General features: G+C 40.1%; 2 protein-coding genes across 3 annotated transcripts in view; one reads left to right on the forward strand and one right to left on the reverse strand.

Moving 5' to 3' along the window:
* The window catches only part of NRAP (nebulin related anchoring protein), a 59,322-nt gene that overhangs the window by 31,721 nt on the left and 10,046 nt on the right, over positions 1 to 17,555 (forward strand). For both annotated transcript variants that reach the window (XM_048858499.2, XM_048858500.2), the window contains 13 exons: positions 1,919 to 2,023; positions 2,871 to 2,978; positions 4,098 to 4,409; positions 5,607 to 5,711; positions 8,828 to 8,926; positions 10,745 to 10,849; positions 11,379 to 11,486; positions 12,390 to 12,503; positions 14,072 to 14,269; positions 14,943 to 15,047; positions 16,108 to 16,206; positions 16,966 to 17,070; positions 17,433 to 17,540. In XM_048858499.2, coding sequence (XP_048714456.2) covers positions 1,919 to 2,023; positions 2,871 to 2,978; positions 4,098 to 4,409; positions 5,607 to 5,711; positions 8,828 to 8,926; positions 10,745 to 10,849; positions 11,379 to 11,486; positions 12,390 to 12,503; positions 14,072 to 14,269; positions 14,943 to 15,047; positions 16,108 to 16,206; positions 16,966 to 17,070; positions 17,433 to 17,540 — 1,671 coding nt within the window. The remainder of the gene's footprint in view (positions 1 to 1,918; positions 2,024 to 2,870; positions 2,979 to 4,097; positions 4,410 to 5,606; positions 5,712 to 8,827; positions 8,927 to 10,744; positions 10,850 to 11,378; positions 11,487 to 12,389; positions 12,504 to 14,071; positions 14,270 to 14,942; positions 15,048 to 16,107; positions 16,207 to 16,965; positions 17,071 to 17,432; positions 17,541 to 17,555) is intronic.
* The window catches only part of HABP2 (hyaluronan binding protein 2), a 58,729-nt gene continuing 53,044 nt past the window's right edge, over positions 11,871 to 17,555 (reverse strand). Inside the window, exon 14 of the mRNA XM_048858502.2 lies at positions 11,871 to 12,290. The gene's annotated coding sequence lies outside the window, so the exon portion shown is untranslated. The remainder of the gene's footprint in view (positions 12,291 to 17,555) is intronic.

Here is a 17,555-nt window from a genome sequence, read left to right on the forward strand (position 1 = left end):
GCATCTGTGAGAGTTCACCTCCCACCCAGGAAAGAAGGCACCTTGCTTGCTCTGCCATCTGAGCACTTGCTTTGGCTGGCCACCCCACCAGCCACGGTTCCTCTCTGCTGGCTACCTTGCCATCCGGTCGTTCCACTCCCGCTTGCCGCTCCCACCGGCCGACTTTCAGTTACCTTCTGCTGGCATCTGCCTCTCTGCTGTGACCTCTGCAGGTCAGTCTCTTAGTGATTTTCAGCTTTTAGCAGGCTGGGCAGAAATGCTGTCCCACCACAAGTGATTTCAGCTCTCATTTAAGCACTTAAAATAACAAAGGCTCCTAATGGAGCCTATTTAGCTCTATCTTTGAACAGTGGGGAGGAACAGGTTAAACCAGACCGGGGGATTCGTAGGGAGAGTCCACACTTACTGGCTGGGACACCAAACCCCCTCCTCCGCCTTACTTTTCACCCCCCCCTGCTCTCAATACTAAAGTGATTTACAAAAGAACATAAGAATGACCATACTGGGTCAGACCAAAGGTCCATCTAGCCCAGTATCCTGTCTTCCGACAGTGGCCAATGTCAAGTGCCCCAGAGGGAATGAACAGAACAGGTAATCATCAAGTGATCCATCCCCTGTCGCTTATTTTCAGCTTCTGGCAAACAGAAGTTAGGGACACCGTCCCAATACCAGCCAGAGTTGATCACTTTGAGCAACACAACTCTATCTGCTGGATATCTTGGCAGAGTAGGTGTGTTCATGTAAATACAGTTTGCTCCTGAAGTCTCTGCCCCTCCCAGTTAGCTGTCAGGGGAGAACTCATTCAGACCCTGCTTACAAATATTTGGCAGTTTCATTTTTTCATCCATATAGCTCAAACCTCATTAAAAAGTTGGTTTTCAAAGTGAATCAGAAAAGCACATAGCTCTCCTGACTCTCTTCTCTTTTGTCTTATCCACTAGATTATTCTGCCTCCCTGTAGCTATAAAGATTGTGTCTTGAGGCAAGTTTGGTAGCCCTGGGGTTAGGGTTCTGTGCCACTTTGTGGGAGACACAACTTCCCCCCCACCCCTAATCTCTGTGAGATGCAGAATGTTGAGCCTTTAAGCGAAATGTAGCTCTGAATGCAACAACCTTCTAGCCAATCTACAAGCAACTCAATGGACTCTGAAGCAGAGTGTCTCCTCCTGGAATGTACGCGCTGTTAGAAATGCACTGAGATGTAAAATGGAGGTGGTTGCTGCTTCAGACCATTAAAAATCCTTGGCACTTTCATTTAAAGCAGGGATGTTAGTTCTGGCCAGATTATAATGTGATTCATTATATCCAGCTCACATAAATACTCCCTGCAGGTTTAGTTGCATTCTGTTTTCTTCTTCATTTCCTGCCCTAAAATGTAGCATTGCTGTGTGCTATTGAACAACTTAACTCATTCCATGGCAGAGGCAGCTTCATTTCCATGATAGATGAAGTAATTTCTTGTGTAAACTTTGTACAGAACATTAGTTTGTATCAGCTTTTATGTCTATTGAAATAAAGTACTTTGGGATGAATAGCATGTATAAATATATCATTATCCCTCCCTCTTTGGCTAAGGAAAACCAGTGAGGCCCGGGGAATTGAGGAAAGGTAGTGTAGATCAGGGTAAAATAGAGAATCCCAATAAAAGGATGTTTATTGTTTTATCAAATGTATGTGTTTTGTATCACATCACTGACAATTAATAATAAATGAATTGGCTAACCTGGAATTGATTCATGCTTTATGGGAGAGCATCTCCATTCAGGTTTTGGAAAAAGGACCCTGACTAAAGGCTAAATCATCAAGTAAATTTTCCTTTAAATATTTTTGCCTGTTTCTTTCCATAGACTCAATTGTCATTTGAAATTGAACATAACCTGATGCTACTGACATTGTTTGCTTTGTTTCCTATGGACAGGTTGCATACAAGTCGGGGAAAGAGCAGTTTCTTCATCATTACACCATCAGCAAAGACGAACCTCTCTTCATACAGGCCAGAGCAAATGCCGCAAATATTAGTGAGGTGCTGTATGGTTGGGGCTGGGCACCACCCCTTTAACTTATCAAATGGTATTTACTGCTGTTGAATGACAGGTTTCAGAGGAACAGCCGTGTTAGTCTGTATTCGCAAAAAGAAAAGGAGTACTTGTGGCACCTTAGAGACTAACCAATTTATTTGAGCATGAGCTTTCGTGAGCCACAGCTCACTTCATCAGATGTGTACCGTGGAAACTGCAGCAGACTTTATATACACACAGAGAATATGAAACAATACCTCTGTTTCATATTCTCTGTGTGTATATAAAGTCTGCTGCAGTTTCCACGGTACACATCTGATGAAGTGAGCTGTGGCTCACGAAAGCTCATGCTCAAATAAATTGGTTAGTCTCTAAGGTGCCACAAGTACTCCTTTTCTTTTTACTGCTGTTGAAGTAATTGCTCTATAGTTAATAGAAGGACATTTCCCATGAGCTGATCTGAATATTTAAATTGAAAAACTTCAGAACCAAATTATTTGCTTTTGCTTGAATCCCTGGCCAATCCCAGTGCTGCTCTGAAGGCTCCGATCCTTCAAAGCCTTTAAAACATTCTCAACTAATTCATGTGAGTAGTCTCACTAGTTTTAGTGGCACATGAATAGTTCCTTTCAAATCAATGGGGCGATTTGTGGAGGAAGTATTCCTCAGTGTGAGTAAAGGTATCCGAATCAGGCCCCTTAAACTTTAAGTTCTATGGGACAGGGGCCATCTCTGACTATGTGCACCTACCGTAATGGAGCTCCAATCTTACATGGATCTCTGCGTGCTACTGTAATGCAAATTATTTGTGTTATTCATAATAAAGTAGTGTTGTTATTGATATCTCCTTAGAAATTGTACAAGAGTAGCTGGGAGAAGCAGAAGGAAAAAGGATTTGAACTTCATCTTGATGCACTGTCTTTCTTGACAGCTAAGGCAAAGAGGGATCTGGCAAGTGATGTGAGTACAGATTCTAATTAGATGATATTCCATAATTAACCTGATGGTTTGTTGTAGAAAAATATAAACCTTCTCCACAAACCTGACCATGCAACCTCTACCCTAGCCCCTTCTAGCCCTTAGGGTGAATGTTCAGAACCAGAAACTGAACAAAAATTTGCTAAGTGGCACTGCAGAATAATGCATCTAAGTCACTGGTCTGGCCAATAAGCCAGAAAATTTCTGGAAGAGAGGCTGGTTTTCGAACAAATAAAGATTATTTTGGCTGAATTCTTTATCTTTTAGATTGTGACATGTAATATTAGAAAAAAGCTTCCTCTTTTAGATACGCCTATCACCAATCTGATTCCCTTTTGGAAAGAAGACACGTTGATTACTTGTACTGAAAGCTCACAAGCCTTAGAGACTAGGTCTTGCTCCATTTTCTTTCCTGTGTTACTGTGAAATCATAGGCATCTCAAAATGTAATTGTCATTGGGAATCATCATTGAGCCAGTGTGTTTCTAGTGGGGTCCTGCAGGGATTGGTTCTTGGTCCTTTGCAATTTAATGTTTTTGTCAATGACGTAGAAGAAAATATATGGTCATCACTGATAAAGTTAGCATATGAAACAAAAATTGGGGCAGTGGTAAATAATGAAGGGGACAGTCACTCATACAGAGCGATCTAAATGGGTAAGTGAGATGCTCCAAAAATATGTGTTTTAATACCACTAAATGTAAATGTATACAAATTGGAACAAAGAATGTAGGCCATATTTGCAGGATGGGCGACTCTACCCTGGGAAACTGGTAATTCCTAAGTCAAAACTGCATGCTTTTCTAAAAGATCTTCTGTAGGAATTATTTTGGGGAAGTTCTATGGTCCTTTATGGCCTTGGAATCTATGAATCTTTGAGGGGAGTTCAGTTTCCAAATGTGGATCTCACTACTGTAGTGTTTCTACCAGAGACGGAAAGGCAAATGCGTTTTGAGAGAACCTGAATAATGGCAAAAATGGAATGCCGTCTTTACTTTAAGTGGCTAAGTTACCATTTGATAAGTGGCTAAGTTACCAGTTAATCAATGGCTACAGCTCAGCTGCATCTCTTTGTATCTATGATCCATTTTTTCTTCACAGATAAAGTATAAGGAAAGTTATGAGAAGACCAAGGGTAAATTGATTGGAGTGAAAGACGTGAAAGCAGACTCACAGATGGCGCATTCTCTCCACATGTCCAAGTTACAGAGTGATCTGGAGTATAAGAAGGCATCTGAGGACACAAAGTCTCAGTTTCATGTCTCCATGGATATGATAAACCTTGTCCATGCCAAAAGGGCCCAGAATTTGATCACAGACAGAGGATATAAGACAACCCTGCATTGTTTCACTGCTCTGCCTACTGACTTGAAAGTGGAATGGGCCAAGAAGGCCTATGGTTTGCAAAGTGATGTAAGTTCACCATCTCATACATTGCATAACTGTTTTATTCAGCTCTTTCAGACCATTAGGACTTAAATGAATTTCTATAGCTCATTAATTAAAATCTAGGTTTATACATTTAGGACCAGAAAAATATACCTTATATATTCACAAAATCCATTTAGCTCATAAGAACACTTGAATCAATGGAACTTTTTGTCATGGACAAATGTTTTTTTGGATCTGAAAATGGAGTCCTTAGAATCAGCACTTATTTGCCCAGTTCGGTATGTCAAGTCTTTTGTATAGCATCTTTTAGACATTAATGAACGCTCAGGACTCTCCCGTGAGGTTTATTATTCACCATTTGCAAACAGGTAAATTGAGGTAGAAAGAGGCTAAGTAATTTGCCCAAGATGATGACAGAATCAATTACAGAACCCAAGAGTCCAGTCTCTGCTTTAACCACTTGAGACACTGCCTCCTTTTATGGGAAGGTGATATGTGTTTGTTGTAAGATAGACTTGCCTCTTTAATGAGTGAGGCTGGGATTTTTCATAGGCACCTAAGGGAATTAGGTGTCCAAATCTCCTCAATTTGTTGTGAATTGTGTGCCTAACTCCCTTAGGCTCATTGAAAATTGCAGCACTGATGACTGGCTATTTTTTTGCCTGGGGGCGGGATGGTGAGGAGTGGGGGCTTGATCTCTCCTTGTAATTGGTGAGTAGAAAAATGTCACCAGTGTTAGGGAAAAAGTGTTCATTTAAACACCCTTCATTGTTCAAGGTCCTTGGACGATATCAGCTGAGACCATTTCCTGTCATTGTGACATTTTAAGTGTTACAAGAAATTCTCTGAAACAGATCTATACCCTCAGAATCCTCATTGTCTCTGCAGTGTCCTTTTAAACAAAGAATATCCAGGAAGATACTGCATACGATGAAACAAACCTACCTTTTGTATTCAGAGTAAGAATTGAAGACGACAGTGAGGGAACAGGCCAACCTTTTTAAAAGATTGCCTTGCAAAGCTTGCAGCAGAACTGATAATAGATGGTTATACTGCCGCCTCTCTCGGTAATTTTTTGTTTTACCTGCAATTACGCAGACGTGGATAAAACAAAAGCACGCACTAATTTGGCTCAGTTGGTGTTCCTGATATGTCTGAATCCTCTAATGGCACTTTAAATGTATGAACAACAATGGGGCATTTTTTTCCCTTTGTCAGAACCAATACAGAGCAGATTTGAACTGGATGAAAGGAGTTGGATGGATAGCTACTGGGTCATTAAATGTGGAGCAAGCTAAGAAGGCAGGAGAACTCATTAGCGAGGTGAGATTTCATGACAGCATGTAACAGAACTTGCTGCATAATGTGTGCAAAATGTCTGTATAAAATTAAAATAATTTCCACTCAAAGGGGAAAGAAAAAGGCATACCACATGAAAGCCCTCAAAACCGGGAATAGGACTGGTAATTAGAGGGAAACCAGATACCAAACACACACCAGTAGGAGTCCATCTAGCCTTTGCAAAAACAAAGCAGGTGACAAATGATATTATGAATAATAATGGCAGTCAAACAGTGCTCAATTGCTACCTACTAGCCTACCTTTTTAATGAAGCAAAACAGGAAAGATGATGAAAAGATGCACTTACTGCACCCAGAGCCTCCTTTTGAAGACGTTCTTTCTTGCTCTCTTTTTCATATATATTCACATTGGACATGGACATCTATGTGGATCTCTCTCGATCCAGCTGTCTGTCTCTGTGGAATCTGATCCTTATTATCCTCGTGACTTCCACATTACCCACTCAAAAAGAATGCTCTTTAGATGAGCTCGAGACTCCTTTGTGCCTGTTTTTGCAGTCCTTCAAAGGAGGCACTGGCAGAATCAGTTCAGTAGTTTGCAGGTTTCTGAAGGAGGGCCTGTTGACCAAATCTTTGTCAGTAGAAAACGGAAAGACTTACAACATGTTAGATAGCCATGGGTAAAACCAGTGGTGAGCTGGAGCCAGTTCGCACAGGTTTGCTGGAACCAGTTGTTAAATTTAGAAGCCCTTTTAGAACTGGTTGTCCGGACAACCAGTTCTGAAAGGGCTTCTAAATTTAACAACCGGCCAAAAGTGGCACCGTAGGCGCCGATTCCATGGATGATCCGGGGCTGGAGCACCAACGGGGAAAATTTGGGGGGGTGCAGAGCACCCACTAGCAGCTCCCCACCCCAGCTCGCCTGTGCCTGGCCCCAGCTCACTTCACCTCCGCTCCTCCTCTGCATCCTCCCCTGAACGCATTGCCCCGCTCTGCTTCTCCCTCCCCCCAGTTTCCCGCGAATCAGCTGATTCGCGGGAAGCCGGGGCGGGGGGAGGGAGAGGGGAGAGAAGCAGAGCGGGGTGGTGCATTCAGGGGAGGAGGCAGAGGTGAGCAGGGGCCAGCTCCCAGGAAGCATCCGGCAGGCCCCTCTGGCTCCTGGGCAGGGAGCTGCTGAGCACCCACCAAATTTTCCCTGTGGGTGCTCTAGCCCCGGAGCACCCACTGAGTTGGTGCCTAAGGCAGCACTTCTGATGTGATCAGTGGGGGGAGCAGCCGCTCCCCCTGCTCCCCCCCAGCTATGCTACCCCGCCCCTAGGAGCCAGAGGGACCTGCCGGATGCTTCCTGGGAGCTGCCCCAGGTAAGCACCGCTGGGACTCCCCACCTTGCCCCCCGGCAGGTCTCTCTGGCTCTTAGGGGCGGGGCGGGCACCCACTTCGGTGGCCCACAAGACCCTCCTGCCCGGTTCTGGGGGCGTCAAGGAATGCAGGGGGTTGGATGGGGCAGGAGTCCCGGGGGGCGGGGGTGGGCCACGAGGGAACCGGTTGTTAAGTTTTTGGCAGCTCATCACTGGGTAAAACCTAGAGGGGTCACCTGTCCACACATTGAGAATAAAGATGCACCAAATAATTTAGCTTTGCAGTTATCCTTTAGCATGTGTTGCATCCTAAGTGCTGGCATTATTGATATATTTCCATGTAATCGTCTGCAGTAAGAGAAAACAGACTTCTAAAAGACAGCTGACCACGTATTCGGCCGGCTCCGCTAAAGCCAGTGGCACTCTGCCTGTTTATACGAGCTGGAAATCTGGCCCACAAACTTCTAAATGATGCAGATGTCACAAAAATCCGCATTTCGTTGTCACTAACTGGACACCACCGTCAGTTGGGAGGCTAGTGTTTCAGTAGGATATGAAGGCTGAACCCCTTGAAGTGGTCCGTGTAGGTGAGGTGTGGCCCACGCTGGCAGGAGACTATAGCAAAGTTGCGTTCCTACTTCCTATGTTGTGTCTGTCCGTTCTTCGAATACAGAACCTCAGACTCCAAGACTGTTAATCGGGCCCGTTTTATGAATGCTCAGTAACATTGTTTGTTTATTTAAAAGTCTGGCTGCATCTGGCAAGATGGGATTAAAAAGCATCTCCAAGAGCAATATCTCTCAGCACTTAATTAAATGAATTTCTAGTCAATTATTCTGCAGATCTGTTTTCAGTCTTGGGACAAATTCTGAGACGTCCAAAACCACCTTCATCTCCATTTAAAGTCTGTACATCTTAGAGGTCGTTCATCACTTAAGGATTTGGCCCTGGAGCCTAAAAATTGTGTTACAGGATGTAGCAGGGATAGGGATTTAGACTCGGACATTGAAATCTGAGCAGTTTCTAAAAGAGCCACAAATGCCCCACTCACGCAGCCGGACTCTATGTGGCGTGGAGATAAGAATGAAGCTGGAAGTAGTACAGCCTAGTGCAGGAAGAGTGGCTGCTGATTTGACTGCTACACATGTGTGGCCTTTAAGGATTGGGCCATATGGACAAAGTGTAAGCTTGACAATATGCAGCCTTCATTTTAATTATTTATATTTTAAGACCTCTCAGAAGATACTATGGGCCCTTTCAAATAAGCGGAATTAATCTCAGCACCTGTAAAATATGCAGCAATAATTAAACCCAGTATTAGTGATTTTAGTTCAATTTGTCGTGCTTAGGTGTTAGCAGGAAATATAAAACTTCCAACAATAAGTGTAATCACTGCCATTTTTTAGCGCAGTTCGAGTGGGTACCATTTCTTGCTTAAAGGAACTATAAATAAAAAATGTAATCAACTGTACTGTGTTTGAAGCCATTTAAAAAATGCTTTCTTACGTGGGTCCCAGAGTATTCTAGTAGGCATAATCTGATTTTGAAATGTTTCCTTTATATTTAGGTAGAAATACTTTAATATTAATCGGCAAATGGCTATTGTTAAATTGAAACAAATATTAATCGGAAAGTACCTAGGACATAAAGATGAGGAAAGAGGAATAATAATTATGTTCACAAATTCACTCTAATCTCAAGCAACCTATGATTTTTCCCTTTCAAATAGCATGAAAGAGCAGCACAAAATTCACAGCTTTGATCTTTTTCTGCTCAACAGAAGAAGTACCGTCAGCATCCATGTGCTTTGAAGTTTACCAGTATTAAAGACACTCCTGAGATGATCCAGGCTAGAATTAGTTATAACCAGGCTGTGGATGTAAGTTATAATGTATATGCATTAAGATTATAAGAGTGGTATCCTCTTTGAACAACCTGACTGAAGAACTGGTTTTCTCTTTCTCTCTCTAAGATTATTCTTGGGAACCACGAAGCTTCTATGTTCTAGTGAGGTGCACCTTACAAAGGGCATGATTTTTACTTAGTATGGAAGTCTTCTATGCACAGAGCTCCCATTGAAGTCAATGGGACTTCCACACACAGAAGGCTTTCTATACAAAAATATTTTGCAGGAATATGATTTGGGAGTGGGACTGACCTGCCTTCCTTATTTAGAAATTTTTGACCTTTTGAGGTCTAGCAAAGAAAAAAAAAACATTTCTGTGGTTACTATTTTCAAACCCAAATGTTTTAAATTTTAGTTTCTGTTGAGACTTTAGAAACGGAATGTGAAGTGACGTGACAAGACTGAAAAAATAAATTAATAATTTTAAGCTGTCATCCTGCTGAGAGAGAAATCCAGGAGGACGAACCTAAAAGGGAAGAATAGAAGCTATTTTGCCTTTATTTTTAATAGCAGGACTATTTGAAACTGTTGTAGACTTAACTGAGATAATGTGGAAGTGAATGGTAAAGTCACCCAACAAAGACAAGTTTCAGCCAAGAGAGAATGTTTTATTGAGGAGAAAAAACACTTGTGAAAATAGGTATTTTTAAAATCAAGAAAAAGATGACAGAGCTTTGTGTAATGCAAATGCTAATGTGATATTCCAGTACCTTTGCCTTTGGTAGACTTAATAAAATTCAAAGTCCTTAATACTAAAGCAGAGTAAATATGAGTTAGCACTCAGCATCGGCGCAATGTTACAGTTACTCCATGTTTGGAGCTGTCACTGGCTTTCCACTCGGGAGCATCTACAGAACTGGGCCCCTCTACATCAATGAACAGCAGCAGAGTAGAGTATTTGAGAAGCATAGGGGTGCAGTCTAATGGGTCTCAAGCTGTGGACACCCTAAACACTAGAACAGACAGAACAGTCTATAGGGAAGGCAAGCAGATTGAAAGAGAAGATGGTCCATGAGAGGATCTTGCATTTACGAAATGGTCAAAAGCAGTCAAAATGTTGGACAACTGTACTAGTCCTCCCAGTAGCTACATTGTAAATCTAAATGCAAGGGGAAACTGAGAGGTAAAGTGAAAAAATCTTTCAGAAGATGTATCTGCACACAAAAGGTTTAGATATACTAAAACACGTATTGTATGCCAAGTATCAGTTAGTTATTTAGAATACGTGTATTGGTAGCAGATGTAGTAACAACTGCAGTGTTATCCTGTGGGATTGACTACCCAAACTTTCAATAGTCCGTAATTGTCCCATTTTATTCTATAAAAGAGGGGATGGTAAGATGACTGTCTCCATATGCATTTACTTAGGGTTGACAATCATTTTAAAAAGGCATGCCAATGGATCCACAGTGTTTTCAGTGGGAATTGTAGGTGGCTCAACCCCTCATAGTTGCAAGTCCTTAATGAATAGCCTGTTAATAATTAGCTATCTCTTTAGTCACATATGAAATTGATAACAGTTTTTTTAATATTAAGAAATCTAGGGTCTTACACTGGTTTTATACCCATGTGACTTCAGTTGAGTTACTCCCAGTTTACCCTGCTTGAGAGAAGTATCAGGCCCCAACTCTTTTCAAGACCTCTCGATTAATACAATTGCCTGTATTTATTCGTACTGCTGTTGCTTTTCTGTATTCTTTGCTTTTCATAAATTCAGGCCTTATCATTTTTATCTGAATCTGTGATCAGATGTGTAGTGAGTGTTCTATTTGAAATTTTTCTGCATTTCAGAGGCTGTACAAGGAGCACGGAGAGAACGTAAAGCATCATTATACACAAACAGCAGATCTTCCTGAAATCCTTCAGGCTAAATTAAATGCTTTGAATATCAGTGAGGTGAGGATATCAGAATCTGGCCTTTAATGTTTCAGAAGAAAAGTGAAAAACACCCCTAGAGTATCTTGCTAATTTTACAGTACTCTGCTATGTACTTCCTGTCTCTCATATATGATCATTCTATGGCCCTATTATCCTCTTGGTAAAATAAGAAATCAAATGTGATTGGATATTTTTATAAAATACATGCTCTAGGAATTACTTTGGGGAAATTCTCTGGCCTGTGTTATACATGAGATCAGACTAAATGATCACAATAGTCTTTTCTAGCCTTGGAATCTATAAATCTATAAGTCAGACCACTAGACAGATTAGAAATGAACAACCGAGAAAGTGAATTACAGCCCCATTACTGAGATTTGTGTTCTGTTGTACATCTGTCTTGTATTGATAGCTTTATTTATACCAGCCCCATCTGTCTGAATAAAATGAAGCAAACACAATGATGCTTCTATTATAACAACAAAGGTGCAACGTCAACCTGCTGTGTAGTAAATGAATTTAAATGCTGTTCAATATTTCCAAACAGACTCACTACAAAGAATCCTGGAGCAAGATAAGAGATGGTGGATATAAACTGAAATTGGATGCCATTCCCTTCCAGGCAGCAAAGACTTCAAGTGAAATCATAAGTGATGTAAGTGAAATTACTGCTAATTTTGTCCAGTATAAAATACCAGCTACTCCAGACTGTTTCTGTAGATGTGTGTCAGTGTTCATGGAAACAGTATTTCCATCCTACATGCTGAGAGGGATCTGCCCCATGCTCCATTCAACTCTTGGCCTCCCTTCTGAGACTAAGACCCAATGAGGTGTCATTGGTGACTGAGGGCTTTCAAATATGGAATTGTACTGAGATGACCAACTCATTTCAGATATACACTGAACAGCCATAAGGGTTGTTGACTGCTTTCAGTCATTACCAACCTAAACTACATCTGAAGCAGAAATCTATAGGTAAGAAAGAGATTTCAGAACCAAACTTTAATTTCTTAAAACACATAGTCCTCTGAAACGGATTTTTTACTGAAAAAATAGGTATAGCAGGCTTTATGTATATAAAAGACTATGCCAACATAGTCATATACAGAGAAATGCATTCGGAAAGAATGTCATATCCATCATATGATAGCATGTGGTGGGACCCATGTTGCTTTCTAAATATCTACATTTGTATATTCTTCTAAATAAGTCAAGATACTGAAAGATGTGTACTGACGAGGCTCCCTCAGCATTCACTTCAGATTTATTCAGGATTCATATCTTAACACTTGGCAAAACATAACATGTCTTAGCAGGTGTAAATAGAATTTATAGTCCAAAGATTTACAACTGCTTCGTCAGAGAATTCTTTACATCGTCTTTGACTTGTGTCGAAAAGAGGAATAGACTTCTTGACTGCTTCAGCAGTTCTTGTTCATTCAATTCATTTGTTCAATTACTGTTTAAAAAAAAAAAAAGCAAGGCTCAATTTTGGTCAGAAACTCACCTCTTTTGTTACTGGGCCCTTATCAAACTTCTGTTATTTTTTCCACTTCAGTACAAATATAAGGAGGCATTTGAGAAAATGAAAGGACAGATGGTTGGCTCACAGGGCTTGGAAGATGATCTTAACATTGCTCACTCAGTGCATGCAGCTTTGCTACAAAGTGATGTAAGTACAAGGATCTGGGAATGAACATGTAGAAACACTTTTCTAATGACCATGAAAAATAGACTTAGCTAGGCATAGGTTCTTTAGTATATTACTCAAGTCTTCCTTTACACTGGCTAAATACTTTATATTAATTGCATGATTATTCTTTTACATTAAACACATTATTATTAATCTGAGTGTAAAATAGCCCTACACTGCATTCTCTGTACAGGCCTCTTATGCCATGCAACTGTTTCCAGATATACAGTATGTTATTCTAGGTATATATATCACCAAGGGACAATTAGAAATGGTTAAGAAGAATTACCAGCTTTCATGTAAGGATTTAAACTATATAATTTGGAGATCTAACTTTTACATTGAGTATTTTCTACTCACTGTACTCTATTGAGCCTATATGTTGAATGAACATATGGAATTTCAGGTTGCTTCTTTTGTCATACATTCAGTATATTGTCCTGGTCTTGAAAGGTGCTGAGCACCACAACTCTCATTGACTTCTTATGGGAATTGTGGCTACCCAGTGCCACTCAGGATCAGACTCTACGGCCCTGATCCAGCAAAGTGCTTAAGCACTTGTATGAGTTTAAGCACATGAGTAGTCTTATTGAAGTCAATACTGCTAGTCACATGCTTAATAGTTTTATTCATTGGGGGCACTCAAGGCAACTAGCACTTATTGAAGTAGATAGGAATGTTTCCATGAACTTCAACAACTGTTGGATTGGGTTTGTACTGGAATGCTTTGTTGTATCAAGGTGAGAACATCATATTTTTTGTTGTAAGCCCAACAATGGATATTAGTTCTCATGATGTGAAAACCTAAAAAGGTCAGCTTGGAGCAGATTTTAATAAAATAATAATTATTGTATAAAGAACCATCTGCACCACCCATCAAGTTTATTAAATCATTTTGATTAGCACCAAAAACTCTGAATGTTTATCTGAACCTCCTGAGTCAGCATAAGTCATCTAGAAATTTCGTGAGAATAAGATTTCTCTGAATTTTTCTACTATTTCATCTTCTTTTTCTGGGCAGAAGTAAGTAGAGCAAAGACTCCTGTGAAAATATTTTTAAAAATGTCTCAAAGGTTACACAAGTATGTTAGAACTTTAAAATTATTTTGCGTGAAGGTCCGGGCTGATTCTGGTTTTCTCTAAAAGGTTCAGATATTGCTCTATAGGTTTATTATCATGAAATATCTTGAAGGTTTTGTCAGTGCTTTGTAAAAATTAATTAGTTTTTAAAAATCAACTGCGAGATTTGCAATTTTACCAATAACTTATTTCTTTAGCTTTAATTATATTCAGCCTTAAAAGGACTCCAAATATAGATAACAGTGCAGTTATTTAAAACTAATGTGGATGACTACTCTTTTTTGGCCAAAAATTGACTGCCATATAATCTAATTTCATGTATACTTAAATTGGGCTGGGGAATTTATTAAAATAAGAGAATGATTTGTAAGGGAAATTGGAGGAATGTGGAGACTATCCCTTTAGGCAGAGCTGGAATTTTAAGCCATACCTCAGTCTATAAAGTGATCCATTTATTTTTGTAACAGGTAAAATACAAAAAAGGTTTTGAGCATATGAAGACCCAGTTCCATCTGCCACTGGATATGGTAAACTTAGTGCATGCCCGGAAAGCCCAGGCATTGGTCAGCGATCAGGAATATAGAAAACTATTTCACCAGTACACCTCTGTGACGGATGATGTGAGATTGCAGTGTGCTAAGAACGCTTATAAACTCCAGAGTGAGGTAAATGAAAGTCACCCCAGTGCCATTATCCTATTGGGTCTGACACATGATAGTTATATTCCAGACCATTACATCCACAGATATATATATCTGAGCAGCAATTGTGGAGTAAACAGTGACTGTTCTCCCTTGATTACATTGATGAATGAGGCATGTATCAGTCTGGTACTTGGGCAGTAACGGGTTACAGTAGAAGGAATTCTGCCATGAGTGAGATGGCATTTTAAAGGCCCTGTTGATTGTGTAAACTGTTGCCCTGTGGCCTTTGACCTGCTATGCATCTAAATGTAATTGGTGCCTATATTCAGAAGAAGGCTGCATGCAGTTTTAAAAAGTCTGTTTCATAAGAGACCTGTAAACTGTAGCCTCAGACTAAATCTACATGATCAGTGGAGTTCTAATAAGGACAAATTTGGCCCACTTTGTAATCTTGAGCTACACAATTCTTTACAAATCCAGGGCCTAAGCCGCCACAGGCAGTGTTGTGCCTCAGAAAGACACCTCTGTATGCCCCTATAGATCAGTTTTACACCTTTAAGATCATTTGAGCTGTCTTGTTATAACCTAGGCTTCTCACTCAGATAATCTGTAAAATGTTAGATTGTGTCTACCTGGGTGCCGAGGGGGCATCTTAAATACAAACTTGTAATTACTTTTCTTTGGTTTCCCATAGAATTTATACCGGTCTGACATGAACTTTATGAGAGGAGTTGGCTGTATTACTCCAGGGGCCCTAGAGATTGAAGGGAAGAAGAAAGCTTCTGAACTCATCAGTGAGGTAACAAAAGAGGGTTTTGATTTCTCCACTACAAACAAGAATTTGCCAGATGTGTGTCTATTAAACTGGGTTGGCAAAGTGACTCATTGGATTAATGGTAGGCTCCCTTCCCCCTTTATTTGATCACATCATTAATGTCCTGATTTCAGATGGGTGAACCTGATGGAGTTCAAGGTTTTGCAGACCTCATTAACTATTTTCACAATCTTTTCCTCCTGTGTTCTGAACGCATGTGGTTGGTATTTTTAAGATACATTATTTTATATAAAAAAAGTGTCTTTCCAGCTAAGAGGAAACCTGTGCCCTCTATTACACATAGTAACATTCCCCAAAAGCTAGGCTGGCACACTGGAGTGACCTGTACATTCAATTGTTCCCTGCCCCCACTCTGCTCCTTTTTCAGTTTCTCTGTGTTTTGCATTCTGCATACTCAGAATTCTGTTTTCCACCCTATTTTCCCATTTGATTTTTCCTTCTCCGCTCTTTCCTGGCTGTCCACCTTGCTAGTTTCTTCAAAGCAAAAGATGAATCCAGTGACCATGTTCAAATACGTTTGGAACTAGGCAAAATGAGTCTGCACATCTCTAGCCCTACTCCGATGAAGAGACCAGGTGCTTTGATCTTTGTGATGAGCTCTGGTGTTTGTTCATAATTCTCACTTACCTCCTCAAAGTATGTGAAACCTCAACTTTTCCAAGGGCTTGAAAGTGGAAAGTTCAACTGCAGCAACTAGGGATTGAGCCTTTGGCAAGGAAACTCTGATTTCAGTAGTCAGGAAGAGGTAAAATAATAAAATTTCTACATTAAGTTTGGCAGCACATTGATTTAAACCATACAATATTCCCTATCTGTTCTTCATTGTCACTAATGAGACATGAATGCACCAGATTAATAGGAGCAATTGATAAACTGGCCTAATGGTTAATAGATGAACATTCTTTACAAAGCACCATTTTAAGCACAAGAAGTAAAACCAAAGCACTAGTATTAGGGAGACAGGTCCCTTATCTGACAAGACAATTTAGTGCTTCTGTTCATTTTTCTTTGTGTGTGAACTCAGAGTAAATATCGTCAGCAGCCACATTCCTTCAAGTATACATCGGTGACAGACTCTCCTGGCCTCCTTCATGCAAAATTCAGCAACATGATTGCTAATGAGGTAGGCTCTAGTAACGTGGATCAGAAAATGCGCTTTTTAAAACGCAGTGAGCTGGGGAAGGAGGAGTGGGAGGGAGAGAACCTCATTCTGAGAAACATAATACATCAAAAGGAAAGAAGGCATCATTGATTTGTGCTTTGGCACAGTTAGATCATATTTTATTATTTCCGGACAAACACTTAGTATCATTTTGTCAATGAGATCTCTCCTTTAAAACTTCATAGGTAGCCTCCATTTGAGATGAAGTCCTGTAATCAGGTTTTTCTACTTGAAAGCAAGCAAAATGCAAAGAAGGTAGATTCTAGTACATTTTTGACGAGGTTCATTTGCATAGTACTGAATAAGCAACATTAGAGCCCACCTAATGCTATCTGAGAACAAGAACCTCTTTCTCATTTTTGAAAAATTCACCATGACCTGGCAAACATGCCAATTTCAGGAACAATCCAACCACCCCAAAGTTCACCCCTCATTGAGACCCTCTTACCTAATATCTGCTCATGGAATTTCTGATAGAACTAACAGTTCTGAAATATTTTCCTTGATATTTGGAACAATCCCTTCACTCAAAAAAACCAAAACCAAACCTAATTCTAAAACAACAAAATCCCCCAACACACCTATATAGTTGCAGTAAGCTTTGGTATATTTCTTTTATACTTTTATTCTAGCAAAATATGTAAGGCTGTGCACTGTTGTTATATTATTTAAACATTATAGAAAATTAATGGCAATTATATTCTCGAATCTCTTTCCTAGCGCCTGTATAAAGCAGCTGGAGAAGACATTCTGCATCACTGCACACTAACCCTAGGTCTGCCTGAGTTTTCACGGGCAAGAATAAATGCAGCTAATCTCAGTGATGTAAGTGTTTGTTTTTGCCCTTACATATATTTGGATTTACCTTGAGGAACAGTTCTGCACTGGCAGGGGTTTAGGACTAGATGAACTATTGGATATATTCTATTTCTGTTTTCTCTGATTTGATTGCATGTACACTTGTGGCCATTACATGTACACAGATGTGAGTAAAATAAATCTACATAAAGAATAAGCTGCATGTGTTTGTTTGAGATAATAAGATCTTCTATAGATAATAAAAAATCCTTTGGTAGTGAGAAATTGACTCACTAACTGTACAACAAACGTAAGAGGGTTTCTTTGTTCGTTCTTTCATGCATTTAAAAATGAAACAGAGAAATCTACATGTGCCTTTCCCACTGTAGGCAAAGTACAGAGAGTCTTGGCATAATCTGTGTGCTCAAGGCTACAAGCTGACAATGGAAGCAATCCCTTTCCAGACCGCCAAGGCCTCCAGAGAAATTGCCAGTGATGTGAGTTGAATGATT

Source organism: Caretta caretta, chromosome 7 (genome assembly GCF_965140235.1).
Source record: "Caretta caretta isolate rCarCar2 chromosome 7, rCarCar1.hap1, whole genome shotgun sequence".
NCBI lineage: Eukaryota > Metazoa > Chordata > Testudines > Cheloniidae > Caretta > Caretta caretta.